Source organism: Heterodontus francisci, chromosome 10 (genome assembly GCF_036365525.1).
Source record: "Heterodontus francisci isolate sHetFra1 chromosome 10, sHetFra1.hap1, whole genome shotgun sequence".
Classification (NCBI taxonomy): Eukaryota; Metazoa; Chordata; class Chondrichthyes; order Heterodontiformes; family Heterodontidae; genus Heterodontus; species Heterodontus francisci.
Genome location: NC_090380.1, coordinates 98,983,562 through 99,006,431, shown reverse-complemented (window position 1 = coordinate 99,006,431; position 22,870 = coordinate 98,983,562). Strand labels below are relative to the sequence as shown.

General features: G+C 42.5%; 1 protein-coding gene across 1 annotated transcript; it reads right to left on the bottom strand.

Moving 5' to 3' along the window:
- Positions 1 to 3,681: 3,681 nt before the first annotated feature.
- On the bottom strand, positions 3,682 to 22,296 carry LOC137374254 (uncharacterized). Its single transcript, XM_068040039.1, has 6 exons — positions 21,807 to 22,296; positions 16,680 to 16,927; positions 14,092 to 14,137; positions 13,521 to 13,640; positions 7,415 to 7,632; positions 3,682 to 5,185 (listed from the first exon to the last, which is right to left on the bottom strand). The coding sequence occupies exons 1-6, from the start codon at positions 22,230 to 22,232 to the stop codon at positions 4,414 to 4,416; spliced, it is 1,830 nt and encodes a 609-aa protein (XP_067896140.1). The 5' UTR covers positions 22,233 to 22,296; the 3' UTR covers positions 3,682 to 4,413.
- Positions 22,297 to 22,870: the final 574 nt, after the last annotated feature.

Genomic DNA, 22,870 nt, shown 5'->3' with positions numbered 1-22,870 from the left:
TTTCCAAAATATTGTGTACCCTGGAATATTTATTTCCCAACCTTGATCACCTTGTAACCATGTCTCTGTAATGGTGATTAGATCTATTACCTCTATTTGTGCCACTAGTTCAATGCCACAATGTTCAGCACCATTCGCAACTCCTCAGATACTGAAGCAGTCTGTGTAGAAATGCAGCAAGACCGGGACAATATCCAGGCTTGGGCTGATAAGTGGCAAGTAACATTCGCGCCACACAAGTGCCAGGCAATGACCATCTCCAACAAAAGAGAATCTAACCATCTCCCCTTGACATTCAACAGCATTACCATCGCTGAATCCCCCACTATCAACATCCTAGGGGCTACCATTGACCGAAAACTGAACTGGAGTAGCCATATAAATACCGTGGCTACAAGAGCAGGTCAGAGGCTAGGAATCCTGAGGCGAGTAACTCACCTCCCGACTCCCCAAAGCCTGTCCACAATCTACAAGGCACAAGTCAGGAGTGTGATGGAATGCTCTCCACTTGCCTGGATGGGTGCAGCTCCAATAACACTCAAGAAGCTCGACACCATCCAGGACAAAGCGGCCCGCTTGATTGGCACCCCATCTACAAACATTCACTCCCTCCACCACTGACGCACAGTGGCAGCAGTGTGTACCATCTACAAGATGCACTGCAGCAATGCACCAAGGCTCCTTCGACAGCACCTTCCAAACCCGCGACCTCTACCAACTAGAAGGACAAGGGCAGCAAATACATTTGAACACCACCACCTGCAAGTTCCCCTCCAAGTCACACACCATCCTGACTTGGAACTATATCGCCATTCCTTCACTGTCGCTGGGGCAAAATCCTGGAACTCCCTTCCTAACAGCACTGTGGGTGTACCTACCCTACATGGACTGCAGTGGTTCAAGGCGGCAGCTCGCCACCACCTTCTCAAAGGCAATTAGGGATGGGCAATAAATGCTGGCCTGGCCAGCGATGCCCACATCCCGTGAATGAATAAAAAAAAAGTTCTTCTAATCTATGGTTAAATAACCTACCTACAGGTTCCATTTAGGTACATATGAGGACTGCTCAGTTTGGGCAATGTTTCACAGGGTAACTGCTACCAATAGAACCATATCCCAGCATGACTCCTATTGCCTGAATCAAAATAGCTGCAGTAACAATTTTCTGCAACTGGAAAGTACCTACCCCCTGTACAAATCACCTAAGCTCAAAGCTAATAAATGTAATATTAAATGCAGGAATTTTATTGCTCCATTGCAAGGTATGGCAGAAGATAAATCTTTTTGGAAGTCAAAATGGCACAATACAAAATATAACAGAGCATGAAATTGTGCAGTCGACGTATTGAGCTTATTTTTAATAAAGGTAAATTACTGCATCAAATCTAATCCACTGGTTTATTTCTCAAAACCTTTAAAACTTACCCCTCATCTCCTGATGTTCATTTTGCATTAATGAGGTGGAAACAATTGAATGTTTCTTTTTTTTAATATTGCTCATACATGAGTGCCTTTTGGAATAATTTTAACATTTTGATTGCTTTGAAATTAAATAGCCAGCAGAACATCTCCCTTGAGGCTACAATTTACTTACTTCCAGTAAGATTGCTGCTGCATGAAGAATTTTATAATTAACCTAATCATTTTTCTTGCAAAGTTTCATATGCATTAAGGCAAAAACATTTGTAATTTTTAAGTTCAGTTGGGTAGAGCATAAATTTTAATATACTAGCTGAAGGCTTTTCATTTATTTAAAGATAGAAACCTCGCTAACATTAAAGAGTCAATATTATTCTCTTAACTCATTCCGCTGCTTCTCACTGATGTGTGTAATTGGTGTCACTACATGCTCCAATTTATTTCACAGTGCCAGTGTAAGAAAAATTGCCACTGAAAACACAATTCTAAACCTATATATCTGCCCATGTACAAAATCAATGCATACAGCTTACTTTGCTCCAATCAATATATTAAACATTAACAGACGCTTCCCCTACATGTTATTTTCCTGGTTAATTTCATTTCTTAATTGTGCACACAAACATTACTTAGCCATGTTTTAAGAAAGCAAAATCATATCGGAGAGACTGGCAAAGCCAAAGCTTCCTTGTGTAGTTCATATAATTAAGTTGTCTATTCTTAGTTAGTTTTACTAATCTGTATGTTCTACCAACAACAAACTTTATTGAAAATGAGCATGAAGTATTAGACATGTTATGTTCTGTGCAGCCAGTGGTAGGCGAAGTGATGGTGGTATTGTTAGTGTTTTCCATCCCCTTTATCTCTTCAAGGAATTAACTCTTTACTGAAATGCAATTCCACAGCCGCCTCTGGTACCTCCTTAAAGAGGCCATGTCAGTCTTGATAGTGACTGGTAGCAGGCTACTCAACTGCAAGGACATCACAGTCTGCACTCTGTATCATACATGTGTAATTTCAGCAAAAGGTCACTGGATGGTGATTAGGAGAGGGAAACCCATTACTAACCCTGGGGCACTGAGGGTCCTACTCCCACTGCAGTTAACTCAGCACATAAGGGGATCAAAATTGGGACTTTACTGGTTGTGTGGCTCAGCAATGCACTCTATATACTCATGAGTTATCAGGGAACTTTCTCAATGAACACAATAGCATATGGCTGCATTACTGAAATCTGCAACCCAGTACCTCCTAGAGAAGAGTGAAACAATCTTATTTTTCTTTTAAAAACCCCCCAATAAATCATCCAACTGCACAAAAAAAAGTTAAACCTGTGAAACTTCAGCTATCAAATTATTTTAATGAACTTTTAGCATGTTTTATTCATCCCAGCATAACAAGTGTCAAATATGACAGACATGTTTTTTTAAAAATTGGAAAGGAAAAGTGCTCCAGTAAACTTAAATGGAGCTTAACTTTTGTTACTTACATAACATGGGGATGTTTGTGAAATATTCAGCTCTATTCAGGTTAAATTTCGTGTAGATTTTATTTTTTGTTTTGTTGCAAATTTTATGCTCACAAAGGATGTTAGTGCTGGGAAATGGAGTGCTTTCCACTCCAGGCAACCAGTGTTACAGCAAGCACTCCCACAGGAGAGCATCCTCTGATTTGCCTCAAATTGTGCTTTGGGCTCAAACTTGAAAGAGCACCCATTATTGCAGCAATGTGACAGACCAGATTTCCTGCAACAACCATGCTGTTTGTGCCTAATTAAAGGACAGTTTTATTCTGCAGGGCCATGCCCGTGAATGAATTGGATTGAGAATACCCAAAATCATTTCATACAGGATCCTCACAACCCAAAGAGACTTGCATTCTTCAGCTGAGACTGAATTGGCACCCAAGTCCCAGAGATGCAAGGTCAATATCTTTGCACCACCCTGTCCTATGCTTGTATTTTTATGACGTTTCACCTCAATACCAAATCATAGAAATGCTGGCCGATGCTCATTAATTCTGATATCAAAACCTGCATTCTTTGCTTAATTTTAAACAAAAAGGTGCACACCATTTTTTCCTTCATTTTCAGAAGTGTGACATGGACATTCTTTTTGGCATAACTGCTCCGACAAAAGGTCGTCGACCTGAAACATTAACTCTTATTTCTCTCTTCACAGATGCTTCCAGACTTAGTATTTACAGCATTTTCTGCTTTTATTTCAGATTTCCAGCATCCAAAGAATTTTGCTTTTATATTTGGCTCGATCAAACTTGAGTTCAAAATCAAAAATAACCAATGAATGATTTTCCAGTTTATCCAGAATGACAAAATGTGACAAGTTACCCTTTAACAAGATATCAGTAAAACATTTAGAATCAGCACTGGCCAATTATTTACACATTAAAATAGGTCAATAACCTAATATCGCAAGTAGGAACAAGCAGACACAAAAGCTCCTCTTCCCTTTAAACCTGGGTGGTAGGGCATTACCCATTTTTTGTCCAGATTTCAAAATCTAGATTCTACTATTTTCAAATCAGAAGTTACTTTAGGAAATGAGCACAAATTAGTGCCATATGTGGGGGAAACAGCCCAGTCCTGGATAAAATAGCAGGGTGGGGGGGGGAGGGAATCATTTTGAAACTCAAATTAGTAACGTTCTGAGAAAGATTTTTTTTGGTTATGTTAACCAGCCACAATTTGCACCAGCTCAAAGCAGTATTACCTCCTTACAGAAGATTTCTGCTGTTCATTATTTAATCTATAATTGTAAATATATTCTTCATATACTCAAGTTACAATTGTCAGAAATCATCAGCAGTGAAAATATTCCCTCTCTATCTTCATCTTACCAAAACTGGAAGTTAGTCCTTTATATTTAAAAAAAATAAATTAAAATACTACTTCTGTTTTTGACAAATAAATATTTAAAAAAGGACAAATATTAGTAACTAATCATTGTATGAAAACTTAGCAGGCAACACAGAAACTTAGCAAACAAAAGATTTTGTAAATGTTTGAGAACAGATTTCACTTGAAGTGGCTGTGTTGTTGTTAATTAGTTCAAAGTCAGACTGTGTCCACTTGTGACAAAAATCCTTCTTAATATTCTTCCGAGTAAGTTCTATAAGCTGCTTTTCTAAACCTTGTATTCTTCTCAATAATGTGTCATTTTGTGTTTTATAACTGTCCCTTTCTTTAGTTGTCAGTTTTAACAAGGTTTTCAGGATCTCCAGTTGACTACTGTCTGGTGTGGGCAACTTGTCCAATGATGTGGAGTGGAGGTCTTTATGTTTAGGAACGGGCTTTGAGAATGGTTGTGTTTGTTGCTGTTGGAACTGGGTGCTGATGCAAAGGTCTGGTTCATCCACAAAATTAGCTGTGTCATCTTTTACTATTTTTATACAGAATGGTAGCACCATCGGCTCTGCATTAAATGATTGCTGGAAAGGTCCACCAAGTAAGCTTTCAGCATCATGAACAGAGCCTGTGGAATGATCCTCAACTTCAGACTTCACCCTTGACAAGTCAATATCTACTTCAAGTCTTTCCTTGTGCTTTTCTTGAGGGACAATTCTCTCACGTTCTTCCATACATGGCAGCCCTGCACCTGACAGAATGGTCATTTTGATTTCTCCTTGTCCATTTGAGATTCCTGTTGTGGCCACAGCACGACCAGACAGAACCTGGGCCGCATCGTCCACCTTTAGTCCTTTCAGACTCTGATTTTTGGGCTTTGAGAGAAGATTTGAATTCATGTTGCTGGAAACATAAAATAAAGATAATTTCATCCAAGGACTCAAAATAAATCAACTTTACGGATGCTTGTGACTTTTAAACCCGTTATAAAAATTATAAGCTATTAAAACTTATACAAGTGGCCATAAAGTTTTTGTGATGTTTTTAGCACTGTGCAGGTGTTAGCTTGGCTCAGTTGGTAGCACTGTCACCCGAGTGCCGAAAGTTGTGGCTTCGAACCCCATTCCAGTTCTTCAGCACATAACTAGTCTGATTTCAGTGAATTGCTGAAGGAACATTGAATTGTCAGATGTGTCATCCTTTGGATGAGATGTTGGACAAGGCCCTGTCTGCCTATTTAGATGGATATTAAAGACCTTAAGACACTATTCAAGGGAGAACGTCTGGTGTTCTGGCCAACATTTTCCTTCAACCAACACCTCCAAAAATGGATCGGCTGGTTATTCATATCATTGCTGTGTATGGACCATGCTGTGTTTGAAATGGCAACCACATTTTCTTACATTTAAACAGTGTCTTCACTGTAATTTGTGTGTTTGACACATTTTGGGCTGCTTCTGAGAGAGACAGTATTATATTAGTGAAGGCTCTCACTTGCAGATGGATACCAATAACAGTTCCCACAACAGCCTAATATGTAATGAAGCAGCTCTGAGCCATATAAACTATGTGCTACATCATTATTCATTAGGCATCATCAGATCCAGCAATGCCTGCTTCCTCATCAGATTGGAAACATACTGATCAAGAAAATTCTCTTCAGCACACTTCAGAAACTCTTCCCTCCCCACGGCCACCCCCCCCCCACCTTTCACACTATTATCATTCCAATCCATATTAGAATAATTAAAGTCCCCCATTATCACTACACTATAGTTTTTGCGCCTCTCTAATTTCCCTGCAAATTTGCTCCTCCAAATCTTTCCCACTGGTTGGTGGCCTATAGAATACACCCAGTAGTGTAATGATACCTCTATTGTTTCTTAGCTGTAACTAAACAGATTCTGTCCTTGATCCCTCCAGGACAACCTCTCTCTCCAGCACTGTAGTATTCTCCTTAATCAATACTGCCACCCCTCCTCCTTTTATTCCTTCCCTATCTCTCCTGAACACATTGTATCCAGGTATATTTAATACCCAGGTCTGCTGGGTTATCACCCAGTTATCATCACAACATCGTATTCCCATGTGGCTATTTGCACATGCAGCTCACCACCTTATTTACTATGAACTATTTACTATTTACCCGTTCCGATGAAGGGTCACTGACCCGAAACGTTAACTCTGCTTCTCTTTCCACAGATGCTGCCAGACCTGCTGAGTGGTTCCAGCATTTCTTGTTTTTATACCTTATTTACTATGCTTTGTGTATTTACATGCATGGACTGTAAACATAATTTGGATCTTATTCCATTCCTTCTTAGTACTAAAGTAAGAAATAGTAAGGGGTCAGACTATCTGTCTCTCCCAATTCTTTGTGCACCTTATTTCTCCTTTCGATGCTACATCCTGGATCCCATCCCCCTACCAATTTAATTTACACCCTACCCAAAAGCACTGGCAAACCATCCTGTGAGGACATTGGTCCCAGCTCTTTTGAGGTGCAACCAGTTTAGATTTGCTTTTTTTAAAAAAATCTCCAATAATTAAATTCTGAAGGAATGAGACTCCACACTTACAAAATTGAATTTTCAGGGCCAGAGAGGTTGTTCAGCAGTAATTAAGAGCTATCACAAAATTAAAAATTCACTTACACCTGAATTCATCAGCCCTAACTTTTTCCTAATGCTTTTAGTGGGTAACTAGTGGGCAGATAGATCAACTTCATGCCCCTACCTGGATTTTAATGGCAAGACTATCGGTGAGGTACTAGTATAATGCAGCCTGTGAAAGAACAGGGCAAATCAGACAGCAACTTCCAGATTTCCATGTTTAATTGCGTATGTGCAGACTCAAAAAGTTTGTGTCCGATTTACTCCATATTAATGGTGAGCATTGATGAATGCAGGTCATTTTGTTGTTAAGTATCTATTATCCTTTTAAACACCACAATTGATTCTTTCTCCATGACCTTTTGAGGAAGAGCATTCTGATTCTTAAAAAAACATTTGTGTGAAGAGTCTTTTTTTCTGGATTGGCTTTTGACTGACTTAACATTAAGTACATTGTGATATGAATAAATTGCAGGTGCAGAGACACATACATTACGTACTAGACTGAATAATGTCTAACCTGGTAGAAGACCTTTCGGAGGATACCAGAGGATTTGGACTGGCTTTCCCGTGCCCGGTGAGTGCTGAGTTTGAAGCACCTGGTGCTACTGTAGTTGGGCTGTTGCCTGCGCCTGGCACAGTGTCCTTCCTGCTGACTGCCCAATTTGCAATAGATGGAGTTAATGTCCCCTCAGGTTGAGTGGGACTTGACTGACCAAACAATGCAATGTGAAATGTCTGAGATAGAAAGAAAAGCAGAAATAAACGTATTAGTCAGGTAATTTACCTAACATCACTAGGGGTTAAATACATATCAGTCTGTTTGAGAATTCAAGCTTTCAGGATTATCTGCTTTTTTAATTTTGTTCCCTCCTCTCCTAAAGGCACTGACTAAGTGGGGGGATGAGGCAGCCTTCTGGTACTTCACCCAAGTGGCCATTCTTCAAGTACTGACCTAGGCAGTGACTGCTGGAAACCTATTTGATTGTGGGAAGTGTGAACATTAGCTTGTCTTCACCTGATGTCTACACACTTCACCTTTCCAATAAGAATTAGTGGAGAGAGACTAGGAGCGGAAACCATGGCCTATTTCCTCCACCCACCCCCAGGATGCTCTAGCTAATTATGGTAGACCTACTGCTGCCCCAGTCTCAGCACAGATTAGGGACTGAGCTTAGGATCTTCCTGGTCTCTGGACCAGACTAGGTGGAGTACTTACCAATTGATTGGAAAAAAAAAACTTGCATTTATGCAGTACTTTTCACAACCTCAGGATTTCCGAGAACGATTTACAGCCAATGAAGTACTTTAGAAGTGTAGTCACTGTTGTAAAGTAGGAAACACGGTAGCCAAATTGCACACAGCAAGATCCCACAAAAGCAATGAGGCAAATGGTCACATCATCTATGCTTTAGTTGTTAGTTGAGAGATATATATTGGCCAGGATCCCAAAAGAACTCTCCTACTCTTCTTCGAATAATATCATAGGATCTTATGTCCATCTGAGAGGGCAGATGGGGCTTTGTTTTAACGTCTCATTCAAAAGATGGCACCTCTGATCGTGCAGTCCTGCTTCAGTACTGCACTGCAGTGCCAGCCTAGATTATATGCACAAGACTCTGAAGTGGGGCTTGAATCCACAACCTTCTGACTCAAAGGCAAGAGTGCTACCTGTGCTATGGCTAAAATGAGTCACTGGAAATCTCACTTTACTTGTACTGCTTGTACCTTAAAGTTCAAGTGGCAGAAACAAAAATGATTATGTCTGACAATTCACTGGTGTTCAACCTGTCAGATCTGGGAAAACAGCACCAAAAGTGGTCTCCATAGTCACCTTGGCACTAGAGGGTAGGTAATTTGCATGCAGGAGGACAGACGTCAGTATGAGAACCATGCCTCCATAATATATGGAACTTCATTATGGTAACATTGCCATCACTTACTACTAGAGATATTCTGCAGTGTATCCCATGGCACACCATTTTGTTGAGTGAATTTTGTGATGCCCATACTCTGCTCACGCATGCTGGCCAAAATGTTAGTCAGCCTGCCTGTGCACACATGGGGCTGGATTCTATGAGCCCAGCGCCGATCTCAGCGATGAGCTCAAAAAATGGCGGCATGCCCGTGCAGGCCGCACATCAAAGAGCCTCCGCGATCTTAGATGCGGCGGCTCATTTAAATCACCAGGGCGGCCTGCCATCGCACCAATCATGTGAGGGCTATCCATCCCCGGCAATGGTGTCAGCTGCCTGTGCCATTTTTAAAGGGCAGTCAGCCCAGCCGGCAGATTTAAATATTTAACGAAATTTACCCCACAAATAAATAACCATTTCTTTTTCCCCTTTCCCACCCCCCTAATAACAATTACTATAAATATTTGCCCTTCCCCCCCCAAAAACACTTACCTTTTACATCTGACCTTCCCTGCCCCCTCGAAACTGCACAAAGTTTAAGGTTCAACCCTTCCCACCATCCCCTACACCCATTACAGGTATTTGACGCCATCCCCCTCTCTCCCACCCCCTGCACTGATAAACTCACCTCCTCCCCCTTCCCCACCCGCGTCACACCTCGTTTCCCCAGACGGGGATCAGAAGGCGCGGGAGTACTGGCCGCCGCGCGAAGATTGTGGCGGGCCCTCGAGATCACAGGTAATTGTATTTAAATTAATTAGTTTTATTGATTTGTGTATTTAAATTGTGATTCCGTCGCACAGCACCGGGGGAGGGGTTGGGGGGGTGGGTGCGGCCCACACAGAGCCTCGCCACCACTGGGAGGATTGGGCCAGGCCCTGCTGGCGTCAAGGTCCGTGGTGGGCTCATCCGGAGCATCCTCAGGAGCCCCCCACCACGGATCACGTTGTCGAGGGCTTCTTAAAATCCAGCCCATGGTTTGCTGAGCTTCTAAAATGCCGCCATTTTACAGGAAGGCCAGCTGCACAATGTTAAAACAAAAACAGGGTGGTTTTGGTTCAGCAAGCTCATTCTCCCAAGGTCCAAGCTGCAATGTAAAGGCAGCTTTTGTGGCAATACCAAGCAGTTCTTCCTGCATAGTGTAGTCATTAGATACAGTTCACACAGAAGACCACGAGCTGAAACTTGTCCAACATGAGACTTAAACACACATTGGGCTGAATTTTACCGCCCCCTCGACGCCGCGAATCGTGGCGCGGGGGCTGGTAAAATGCTGCGGGGAGAGGCCCGCCTCAACCTGTGACATTGAGAAGGACCCGCCGCATATTACCGGCGGCAGCGGGACCTCAGTGCAGCTCCCCTGTCGCATGGCGGCACTACAATTAGCATATGGTAAACGGTACTTACCTTTGCTGATTATGCACCCACCACCTCTCCACTGACACTTCCAGATTTTTCGCTGAACGGGCAGATGTCACGAGCCGTCCCGTTCACGATTTGAAAAGCCATCAGGTCCTCAGAGGCAGAAGTGGTTGCCAGCGAAGGTAAGTTCTGTTATTCTGAGGTCTCACTCTGTATTACGGAAGGGCGGAGGGAGGGGGGATATTCAGGGGTCTAACTCTGCATTCTTAAATGGAGGCGGGAGGTGGGGATACACAGGGTTCTCATTCCGCATTCCTAGAGGGAAGAAGGAGGGGGGATATTCAGGGGTCTAACTCTGCATTCTTAAAGGGAGGGGGTCTGGGATTACTGGAGGGAAAGCAGTGCTGGCATGAAGGGAGGTACTGTGTACCATCCCTCCAGCAACATTGTATGCTCTGTGTTTGTGAGGGAGTAATGGCATACTAGGCACCCTCTGTGTGGGGAGGATGCCATAAAGGGCAGGAGCATTAAGGTTTTATGGATGGTGGGGGCAATCGATTCAGCTGGTAGGATCTTGATGTGGTCATGCTGTGCCACTCTGAGTGTTGGCCAAGATGGGCAATGTCATGGCACGCCACATAGTTGATTCAGGAAAGCAGCTGATGTACCCGTCAACATCAATCCCTGCCCTGTTAGGACCTTCGCATACATGAAGGGTTCAACCTTATTTATTACATGGAAATAGGTATGGCTCATCCTACATTGTGTGATCCTCTGCTCCTGAGGATCTACATGCGCCAGAGGCAAAATCAACAGGCAGGTGCGATCCACGTAGTGGCCCCTGGTCATGACCAGCAGCCCCCAAGGGCAGCCCGCCATTACGTTTGCCGTGCATCTACAGGCCTCACATGACATGCCATCGGATGTCAGAGCACCAGTGTCCGAGGCGATTGCGCATGTAGAGAGGGTGGTGACATGTCTCTGTGCCCTGCTCAAAGATGACCAGTCCCAGCTGCCACCACTGTTCACTGAACTGGCTCAGATGGAGGGGTGGCTTCTTGGAGATAAGGGCTATCCTTTGCAGACATGGCTCCCGACACCAGTGAGAGACTCCACCACTGCTGCAGAGGAGAGATACAATGCCAGCCACTGAGCTACATAAGCCACCATTGAACAGGAGATCGGCATGCTGAAAGAGCGCCTCCAATGCCTGTATGGATAGGGTGGCCAAAAAGGCCAGCTCCTTTCTTTGCTGCCCTGCACAACTACGCACCCAACAGGGGGCAGGCCTGGCATGATGAAGAGAGAATAGGATTCCTCCTCGGGCTGTGAGGACGCTGAGGACCTACAGCGTGAAAGACGCATGGGAGGGCAAATGGCACCCAGGCTCTGCATGCAGGGCTAGCAGTGAGCTAGGGACGTATGGAAGTGGCTTATCAGATAAAGGCTGTCTGCTCCATAGGAACCGACATGAGCTCTGCAAGTCATACATCACCCTCGCTCACCTGCTGTGCACCAGTCCACATCTGCAACATCCCTGTGTAAACCATTAGAGGCAGCAGCTGACTGAGCCAATGTCCATGTCACAGCATTTGTGTAGACGCTCATGCATAATGGTGGCATGGCAATGATGTTAATGCATACGTTGCTCCTTCTGAAGATCCAATGTTGCAAAGGGATGTGACATTAGCGCTTCATGCTGGCACACATCATTCCCACAGAGAAAAGGACACACATGTTGGCGAGGAACATTTAGTGAAAGACATATTTACATTGCTGTGACACCCGTGCATTCCCATTTGTGTCAGTGTGTTCTCTGTAAACCTCTGCAATACCTTTTATGGTCGATTTAAGTCTCACATCCTGGAATGTGCAAATTTAAGATTAATCACCCAGGTGCGGCACGCCTACAAGAAGGAATGTTACACTTGAATGGAAGAAGAGGAACACAACTTCACAGGATACTGGGACAAGCAGGGTAAGTATGTGGCAGCTAAGCGGAAAGTGCTGGGGTAACTCAGCAGGTGAGGCAGCATCTGTGGAGAGAGAAGCAGAGTTAACTTTCAGGTCTGTGAACTTGGACAAGTTAGCTCTGCTTCTCTCTCCACAGATGCTGCCTGACCTGCTGGATTTCTGCAGCACTTTCTGCTTTGCTGCCAGATTGACAGCAGCCCCACTCTTCAGCAGTCAGGTAAGTATTCTTCGACAGCTGTCAGGAAGCAGGTGCTGGGGTGCTTAAAAGAGGGCCCCAGCACCAGCTGCACAGCTGTCAAAAAAACTCTCACTGCGCCGAATGTCCCGCCTCTCCCCACATAATATGGGGAGGGCGGCTCGGCACCGTAATTCTAATGTGCCCCTGCGATTAATATCGCAGGGCCTCTGCGGCGGCAGCTAAATGCGGGCACCCCGCTGAGTTTAAAGGGTGCCACCGCACAGTGTGGCGCCCAAATAAAATTCTGACTATTATTTCTGCAGTTGTGAGCGCTAACTCTGAGTGGGAAGTGCAGGTGAGGAGTGGTGTTCATAGCGAACACTAGTTGGGAAGCAGCCTGCAATTTCCTGTTTAATTCTCTTTGCCAGGAGACAGTGTGACAAGGCAATTGCAGATCTCAAACTTGCTTTTGCAGTTGACTATTATCTGGAAATAAGTTACTGACTATCACATATTTCCATAACATCACCCTCGATGTGAAGCCATTTTGCATGGACAATGTTCCATGAGGGAGTGGGACTAATGGGATAGCTCCACAAAAGAGTTGACACTGGCACATGCACAAGCCCAGGCCGAATGGCCTATTTCTGTGCTCTATCATTCTATGATTCTTTGCTTGATGCAAAGGTTGAGTCATGGTCTTAAATTGCCTTATAAATTTACTCAAAAGCTGACTTTTCAACATCGTTTCTTTTAAAGAAAAGTTCAGAAAGGTTTCACTTCCCCACTCCACAGAGGCATAAAGCAAACAGAAAGAAGAAATTTTAGGGTTATTAAGCCTGTAACATCACAATCCATTATCAAGTTGGAAACCGATACTTAAGATAAAATTATCTTTGGTTTGCGGGTTTCATTTCTCTTTCACAATGCAATGCGGGCTGCTTTCCTTCAGAAAATGCTAAGCCTGACACCTGAAGTTCAGATTCCAGTCCTGCTTCTGCTGATCCTGCTTAAATAAAAGTGCACCCTACTCCTGAAATACAGCTTGTGTGAGCACAACATATTTGGCTCTCTGGGTAGCCACAGGCAAACATACTGAGGCCCCATTCAAAAGTCAAAGTGCCACTCCCAAGCTACAATAGAGTTGCACAGGTCCTGTTGGCAATCAAATTCAACATGCAAATACCACGTCTTACCTGTGCGCCAAGCTTCTGTCTCACAGTCTCCTGTTCCCTTTGAAGTGCTTCTGTTTCCCGCTTAATTTGTTTAATAAGCTCTTGTAGAGCTGTAATTTGATAAGCTTCCTGTGAGGTAGGCTGGTGAAAGAAAATACATTTCAATTCATCAACAGGCTTTGAGGACTATTCCTTTCTTGACTTAATTTTACTCTTCTCAAAGCTACATTGACACCTTTGTGAAATTTAGCGTTGACAGGAGTGGGGTGGTCCAATAGGAGATCAGACATAATGTAACGTCATCACCAGGCTGTTTTAGCATATTGGTGCCATAGGAGAAGAAAAGTGAATCACGATTAAGACAATACATATTAATATTGCGCAATACCCTTTTCTATGTGATCAGAGGGAGTAAAGATTTCAATCTATGATTTGAGGAATCAAACATTTCCCCATTTAGGATCATTTGACAGTAACTGCTTTAGCCTGTTTTTAAATTCCCATCCTCATCAGGCTTGCTCTTACATAATGACACTGCACTTTCAAAAAACAAAATAAAGGAAAATACAGGAAGATTTGTTTGTAAACTTACTTGTGTTTTTTGCTGTAAAATATTCTTGTGATAATCATTTGGTTCTCTGGGAGGAAACAGAACAAAATGAATTTATGTCTCATCAGGTCACTGAAATAAAGTGTTTGAGGGAGAGAGCCATTAGATTACAGAATGCAGCTTTCCAGTGCTACAGGTAGCATACCAACAATGGAGGCAAGCTTGAGCCAGTTAGGTGAAAGAACAGGGGAGGATTTTGGACTGATTCCCTTATCATCCTGCATTTAACCCGCCCTCCAAAAACGACAAAGCAACACATTAGTTATCGACTGAAGGCAGTGCAGGAACATGCAGTATTAGCATAGCACAGCACCACAGACCATAGAATCATTGAAAGTTTACGGCACAGAAAGAGGCCACTTGGCCCATCGTGTCTGCCCTGGCTGAAAAATGAGCCACCCAGCCTAATCCCACCTTCCAGCATTTGGTCCATTGGGGCTTGAATTTATATAGGACAAGCTCTGGTCAAATGAGAAGAGACCCTCCTCCAAATGAAAGAAGAGATAAACTATAAGGGTCATCAACCCACACCATTCCTGTAGGGTCACAGAATAACACTGCTGGGGCTTTAAAAGTTCAAACAGATTTTGAAGTTAGCACTTTTAAATGGCCACCTATTAAAGAAGATGAGTGACCTTCTCCAGCCTTGCATCTCTGCGCATACCCTCCAGTCATCCAACACCAGCCTACTTCTCACTCCCTACTCCCTTCATTCCACCATCAGTAGTCATTCCTTCACCTTGCTCTCTTCCTCTGAAACTCCCTAACTTTACAATACCACTTTCCTCCCTGCCTTCAAAAGCCTGGTGAAGACCTTCCTCTTCAAATCTGTTTTTCCTTCCTCCTAACATTCTTCTCTTGCCCCTTCACCCATTTCGATGTCTGTTAACTATCCACTGCTGTGCAGACATCACGGTACATAATGACATTAAAGAACTGTAAGCTGTTTAGATTCTGGTTTATTAAGTGTAGTCACACTTTTATTAAAATCATTCAATACAGTAAATAATAAGTAAAACTCAGGAGTATGTCTTTTATTAAAATGTCTGTCTCCAAATCTTGTCGCCATGTAAGTTGACAACATTAGATGCCAGAAGAAGTGCCCCTGATGGCTCAGTGAGTAAGTCGGTTTGAACTGAGCCATTCTGGCTACAAAGGCCCTGGATTTAAATGCTGCTGCTGTGGGTACATATATGTTGAGACGATGATTTGACTTCGTTGTGAATTAAGTACTCGGACCTCTCCTTGACCCAAGGATTGAACAGTCTGCCCAAGCCTGTACGCAAAGGATGGCCTCTTGGGTAAGGTACCATCAGACTAACACCCATGAAAAATATACCACAAATGAGTTAGTATTTTGAGGAAAGCAGGCAAGAAAGGGAAGAACAAATGGCAAAACATTCAATAAAATTAAAAAAGAAAAATAATAATTTATATATTTGTGTCAATCTTTTTGTTAAACCACATACACACCAGGATAAGAAGCTGCAGGAAAATAAGTGACATAGAAACAGCCTATAACAGTGTCATTTAGACAAGCTAGCAAAGCAGTGTCTATTATTGCACAGCATGTGTCTGCCATTCTCTCACTTTATTCTGAGAGCATCGCAGTCAAAACATTCTTGTGCATTGATTCGTGTGCTGCATTTTAATTTAATGTGATCAGTTCATTTCATTACTGCCCAGAAATTCAATGTCGCTGTTGCTCTCTGCTGATAATTCCAAGATGCAAGTTATTTTATTTCTTTTTTCCTCCCTTTGATTCTCTTTTTCCCTGATCAGTGGTTTACTCTAGCTCTTCTTTTATTGTTCAATCTTCATTCGTTGGCTTCCTAACTGTTCGATAAGATTTGAAACAGCCATGTTTAGTTAACAGTAATTTATTGATTTTTTAATAGATATAATTCAACCACTCAGACAATCTGACACGTACTTGCTTGGCACAAGACCTTTAATTGGAGTGACAGATTTATTATGCAATTCATTATGTCCATGTTTTTGTTACCTCTAGACTTTATCTCTTGGCTGCTTCCACCTTGCACCCTCTGTAAACTTGAGCTCATCCAAAATCCTGCTGCCTGCATCCTAAATCGCACCAAGTCCTGTTCACCCATCACCCTTGTGCTCATCACCTAGACTTGCTCCAAGTCCATCAACACCCCGATTTTAAAATCCTCATCCATTTTTTCCAAATCCCTCCGTGGCCTTGTCACTCCCTATCTCTGTAACCGCCTCCAGCCCCATGACCGTCAGATCTCTAAACACCTCCAATTCTTGCCTTTTTGCACATCACCAATTTTCATCAGTTTATCATTGGCAGCCTTGCCTTCAGCCACCTAGGCCCCAAGTTCTGAATTCCCTCCCCAAACCTCTCAGTCTCTACCCCTCTCTCTTCCTTGTTTGATAACACTCCTGTGAAGTGCCTTAGGATGTTTTACTACATTAAAGGTGCTATGTAAATGCAAGGTGTTGTTGCAGTAAGGCAGACAACAAAATAGTTCTAAATGACCATTTAAGGATCTCTGTGCCCATTACCGAAATAGTACCATTGTGGTATCGCTTTTACAGACCTTTGGCAGTTGGAGCTGGCTGGTGTGGATACAGCTTTGGATGATGAAGGTGACTCCCTTCTGATGTTTCTTGAATTGCTGGGTGCTGAGGTAGTAGATCGGTCATCTGATGCCGTAGCTGCATTGGCTGGCACAGGCACAGTTTCACTTCCAGACACAACCCAAAGAGTAGGACCTACATTAGGAGAAGCTGAGGGCAGCACCACTGGAGAATAACTAGTATGTCCTGACAACTTAGCTTGAAACTTCTGTGAAAGAAAAAAAAAGCCAATCACAAAAAACCCCAGAAAAACAAATCAATCTAATGGCAAAAGAACTGAATGGGGAGCAGAAGAAGATGAGAATATCTTTTCTACAGCAAGTTATGATATGGAGTGCACTGCCTGAAAGAATAGTAAATTCAGGTTATTTAGGGAAAGCCAGCACAGATTTGTGAAGGGCAAATCCTATTTAACTAACTTGCTGGAGTTTTTTGATGAGGTAACAGAGAAGGATGATGAGGGCAATGCTGTTGATGTGGTGTACATGGACTTCCAAAAAGCATCTGATCAAGTGCCATACAACCAGACTTGTGAGCAAAGTTATATGGGACAAAATGGGATATGAAATTGGCTAAGTGACAGGAAGCAGAGAGAAGTGGTTAATGGTTGTTTCTCAGACTGAAGAAAGGTTTGTAGTGGAGTTTCCCAAGGGTCGGTGTTGGGATCCTTGCTGTTCCTGATATATATTAATGACCTAGACCTTGGTGTACAGGGCACAAATTTCAAAATTTGCAGATGATACAAAACTTGGAAGCATTATGAACTTGAAGAGGATAGTGTAGAACTTCAAAAGGACATAGACAGGTTGGTGGAATAGGCGGACAAGTGGCAGATGAAATTTAATGCAGAGAAGTGTGTAGTGATTCATTTTGGTGGGAAGATCGAGGAGAGGCAATACAAAATAAAGGGTACAATTTTAAAGGAGCTGCAGGAGCAGAGGGACCTGAGTGTATATGTGCATAAATCATTGAAGGTGGCAGGACAGGTTGAGAGAGCAGTTAATAAAGCTACGTTATGTAAAACTTGTATAGAACACTTGTTTGGCCCCAACCCGGAGCATTGTGTCCAGTCCTGGGTGCCACACTTTAGGAAGGATGTGAAGGCATTAGAGAGAATGCAGAAAATGTTCACGAGAATGGTTCCAGGGATGAGGAATTTCAGTGATGTGGATAGATTGGAGAAGTTGGGACTGTTTTCTCTGGAGAAGAGAATGTTGAGAGGAGATTTGATAGAGGTATTCAAAATCATGGGGGGGTCTGGACAGAGTAGATAGGGAATAACTGTTCCCATTGGTGTGGAAACTGACTTAAGGCAAAAGGAGCAATAGCAACCTGAGGAAATTTCTTTTCACGTGGTTGGGATCTGGAATGCACTGCCTTTGAGTGTGGTGGAGGCAGGTTCAATCAAGGCATTCAAGAGGGAATTGGATTGTTATCTAAAAAGAAAGAATGTGGTGGGCTATGGGGAGAAGGCTGGGGAGTAGCACTTGGTAAATTGCTCTTTCGGATATCTGGCCCAGACACGACGGGCTGAATGGCCTCCTTCTGTACTGTAACAATTCTGTGATCCTGTGAAAGCAGATTAAATAGTAACTTCCAAAAGCAAATTAGATATATATTTGAAAAGGAAAAATTGGCAGGGCAATGGGGAAAAGCAGGGGAGTAGCACTAATTGGATAGTTCTTTCAAAGAACAGAGAAAAGCATGATGGACCTTATAGTTTCCTCCTGTTCCATAGGCTTCTAATTGCTCAATTAAAACTTATCAACACATACAAACTACCAATAATCTTAACATCTTAAGCTGGATTGGGACATGTTTCATGCATTCAACTGTTTGATTTTAATTTTAAATTTAATACAGTATTGATTTCTGTTAAAGCTGTTGCCGATTGCTACCTTTAACTGTAAGCAAATACTGTACACCAGGGTACAGAGATAATGTTCCATGCAATCTAATAGTTTTATTCAGTGAGGCTTCAAAATCAAAACTAATTAGTATAATTTCATTCCAAGAACCAAAGGAAGGATTGTCACCATTGCAGAAAAAAAAGTCCAGAAGAGCCACAATCATATTCCTCACAATAGCATCCATTCTTTGTGACATGAATCACACCATCATGTCACACATTTACAAACTGAAACCAAAAGGCTTGACATGCAATTTCACAGGGTGAAAATAGCCTTGTCAATTTTATACTTCCTGTTTTCTCAAAGCTAGTTCCAATGCCACAAACTCACCATTTCTAAGTAATTTGTCTTGTCTTTTGGTCTAATGTTTTAACTCGTGAAGCGTTCAGCTTATTAGTAAAAGTCTCCAGTCTGCCCAGGACTTGTAGCAGCAGTGATCCCTGTTTATCAGAGGCCTAATACAAGTTTGCATAACATTAAACTCCTGAAAGGATCTGATGCAGCTTGTGAGTTGGCTAAGAATGGTGTCTGAGGGTAAGAGGGTGGTGTCATCATCTCATCAGGGAACATTTACACCCTGGAACAGCCAGATCCCAAAACCATCATGTTAATTCACAGGGGGTGCAAAACAAACCAGCAATTTTTGTACCCCTTTGATATCTTTCCAGACAGCAGATAATAAAAGGGTGCACTTGCAGTCAAGAACATTTTGAACTGGCCTTTGTTGCCTCAAAGCTCTACACAAAGCTTTGTCTGTTTCTTTGGTGCTGTGTCCATTTTTTGGTTATGCTTCTGTGAAGTGCCTTGGGATGTTTTCCTACATTAAAAGGTGTTATTAAAAAATTAGTTTTAAATATAAAACACTGACACCATTCGTATCAGAAAATATTGTACCTGATTTTGCCACAAACTGACTGCTCTTTAGGATATCTAATTCTGCCTGACACCATCTGTTGAAAGTGAATAAAGAGAAAGATCAATCTTGCCACTAGTTTCATTGGTGCTAATTTACTACAGGAAAAGTCACAGAAAAGCTAGTGAGGTTTCAGTTTTGCAGACGGCACCAGTACTGCACTGAAGTGTCAACCTAGATTATGCACTCAAGTGTTTGGATTGAACCCACAATGCTGGGAGCTGGCATATGGGAATAGATTTCTGCTCATTATAAATCAATTGGTGGAAAACCTACACATGAAGTGACATTTGCTTTCCTGTTAAGCAAAATATGCAGCAAATACCAATACACGGAGCAGTATCAGTACTTGTAGAGTCTACAAGAGAGAAGCAAGGACCTCATCTTCACAATATTTTCCCCGGATGCTATTATCTTCTCATTCCTTCTTTAAATGTCAGGCTAAACATGAGGGCCAGCAGGTTGCGGGTGGTGTGGGGGCCGAATCACATGTGGCTATCCTCGCTCAATGTCGACAAAAGCACTTTCTAGGAAGGAAGAAGGGGAAGAAAAACAAAAATAAACTTCCATTCATATAGCACCTTATTACATCCTCGGGACATCACAAAGCACTTCACAACCTTTTGAGGTGCAGTCACTGTAGTCATGTTGGCACACAAGGGAGCCAGTTTGTGCAGAGCAAGATCCCACAAATTGCAAGTCAATGAGTGACCAGATAATAATTCTTGCTAGCACCTGAGGCAAGCCTGTTTCCGAGGCAATACAGAGAGCAAAAGGGACTGGGGCTCACAATGTCATGTGATAAAATTCATACATTCGTGGGATGTGGGCATCGCTGGCAAGGCCCAGCACTTATTTCCCATCCCTAATTGCCCTTGAGAAGGTGGTGGTGAGCCGCCTTGAATACAAACAAGTAGCTGCTCTGCCATTTAAGAGGGCAGTTAGGGGTCAATCACAATGCTATAGCTCTGGAGTCATATATAGGTCAGACCAGATAAGGACAGCAGATTTCCTTCCCTAAAAGAACATTAGTGAACCAAATGGGTTTTTATGACAAATCAGTAGTTACACAGTCACCATTACTGATATTAGCTTCTTAAATTCCAGATTTAATTACAATTAAATTCCCCAGCTGCTTTGGTGAGATTTGAACCCATGGCTCCAGATCATTAGTCTTGGCCTCTGGATTACTAGTCCAATAACAAGCACTATGCTAATATAAAAGCAAAATACTGTGGATGCTGGAAATCTGAAGTAAAAACAGAAGGTGCTGGAATTATTCAGCAGGTCAGGCAGCATCTGTGGAGAAAGAAGCAGAGTTAACTTTTCAGGTCAGTGACCCTTCATCAGATGAAACGTTAACTCTTGCTTCTCGAACAACCACTTGACTGGTCTTTTCAAGGGTGTTTCACCCTTTGGGGCTTGCAACATGTACCTCAATAATGGGCAGGTAAAGGCACATACTGATTTGTACTAGACTTTAGATGCTTTTATGAGGAGTGTCCAGGAAACTTAATGCAAGGAATATATATATAAGTCCAAAACTTGGCCTTTTTCCTCTTTGAGACTCATGTGAAATAAATCAATTCTCTAACATGAAAGATTAGCATAGACAAGATAGCATAGACAACCCTCCTAAGCCTCTATTTGTTTTACTCTTGAAACAGCCATTTAAAGGTACCCCAAGAATAGATTAGAGTGTATTCAACCACTCCTGCCACCAAATTCCTCCCTCTTACCTGTCCCTGAAAGGCCCAACTTACAAGCAGCAGCCTTACACTGTACAATTGCACAGTGCAAATGCACAGTTCCACCAGAACAATGAGAGCGCTATGCAATGTAAAGGAAGCAAAACACTTTATTTTGCACAACACTTTATAATCAAAAAGTAAAAAAAGATTGCAGATGTTGGAAATCTGAAACTAAAACAGAAAATGCTGGAAATACTCAGGCCAAGCAGCATTGGTGGATAAGACAAGTTAGTGTTTCAAATGAAGGGGTCACACTGGAAAGGTTAACTTGTCTGTCATGTCCACAGATGCTGACAATCCTTTATAACCCTCGCCAGTTATCTAATGTGCGGTAAAAGCCCTACAGCATATATATTATCAGCCATTGCGAAATGCTTTAAAAAATTTGGGCTGCAACTAGGATTTGTAAGGTTGTTAATTCAAAAATCAGAAAAACCCTACACAAGACATAGTGTTCTCATGAATTAAAATGCCAGCATCACAATACTACAGTTAACAGCTAGTCCTCCTCACCCAGGCTTGGTTAACACCAGGGCTTTCATCGCAAAAGGTTTCAAAGCTGATGTTGTTGCGACTGCGAAAACTTCTCAGCCACCCGTTTGAAGCTTTAAAGTCATTGATGCCCAGCTCTTTAGCGAAGTGCAGCGCCGCTTTCTGAATGATAGGCCCATTGACTGGTATACCCTGAGACTGGACATGCTGAAACCATCTACACATTATCAAGTTGAGGTAACCGTGCTCCATGCGGACACACAGCCTTTTACGAGCTGTATCTCTGTTGCCTTCATAGGCTTCAAGTATTTCCGCCTTTCTCTTCAGGATGGTCTGTACCTGGGTTTTTCCAATGTTAAACAGTTCAGCCAGCTGCCTCTGGCTTTTGCCTTCACTTTGAAGAATAAGCTCCACTTTCTGCTTCATTGAAAGCTCGTTCCTTGCCATTATTAATAAGGGCAAAGGTTATGGACAGTGTGCAACAAACAACAAAATAAAAATTCCAGTTTACTCTGCTGGAAGCAGAAAGCAGCTGCAAATTGCTGCTGAGACTAGTGCAGTCGCCTCGATTTGTCAAGGGCATTTACTTAGCAGCAGCTTATTGGCTGTGTCAAATCATGTGGCCCATGCAACATTTTAAGCATTTTGATGAATTGAGGTCCAGTGTAACATGATCCAGTGACAGGGTAAGAATGCTCAGTTGCCATAGCATCCAAGCTGAAGCACTCAGCTTACTTTTATTGAGGAATTAAGAGCCATAATTACCTTTAAGGCAATAGTGGGACTGTTTTGTTGTCAAAGACAGCCCACAGCTTGCTCTGCCTTCAATGTTGCATTTTCTTTTTTAAAAAAACTGCTTAAATGAGGCCAGCCTTGGTGGGGGGAAACTCTGGCAGACTTGCAGGAGAAACAGGAAATCATTTCAAATATAGCCCTGCTTTCGATGTAATTTCACGCAGTGTCCTATGCTGTTGTGGACAATTGCTGCTTATAATTCTAAATGTTGTCTTGTGATAACAAATTGTTTTCAGTGGAATCCGTTTGTAATTATCGTTCACTTCTACATAGCATTTAAATCAGCTTTT

Bases quoted from the DNA above. Each gene is read 5' to 3' on its own strand.
- LOC137374254 (XM_068040039.1), bottom strand. From the start codon at position 22,232: ATGGCAAGGAACGAGCTTTCAATGAAGCAGAAAGTGGAGCTTATTCTT. The intron at 16,928-21,806 runs GTGAGGAGGACT...TTTCTTTCACAG, and splicing joins CTGGTGTTAACCAAGCCTGG to AAGTTTCAAGCTAAGTTGTC. The intron at 5,186-7,414 runs GTTAGACATTAT...TTATGTTTCCAG, and splicing joins TCCGAAAGGTCTTCTACCAG to CAACATGAATTCAAATCTTC.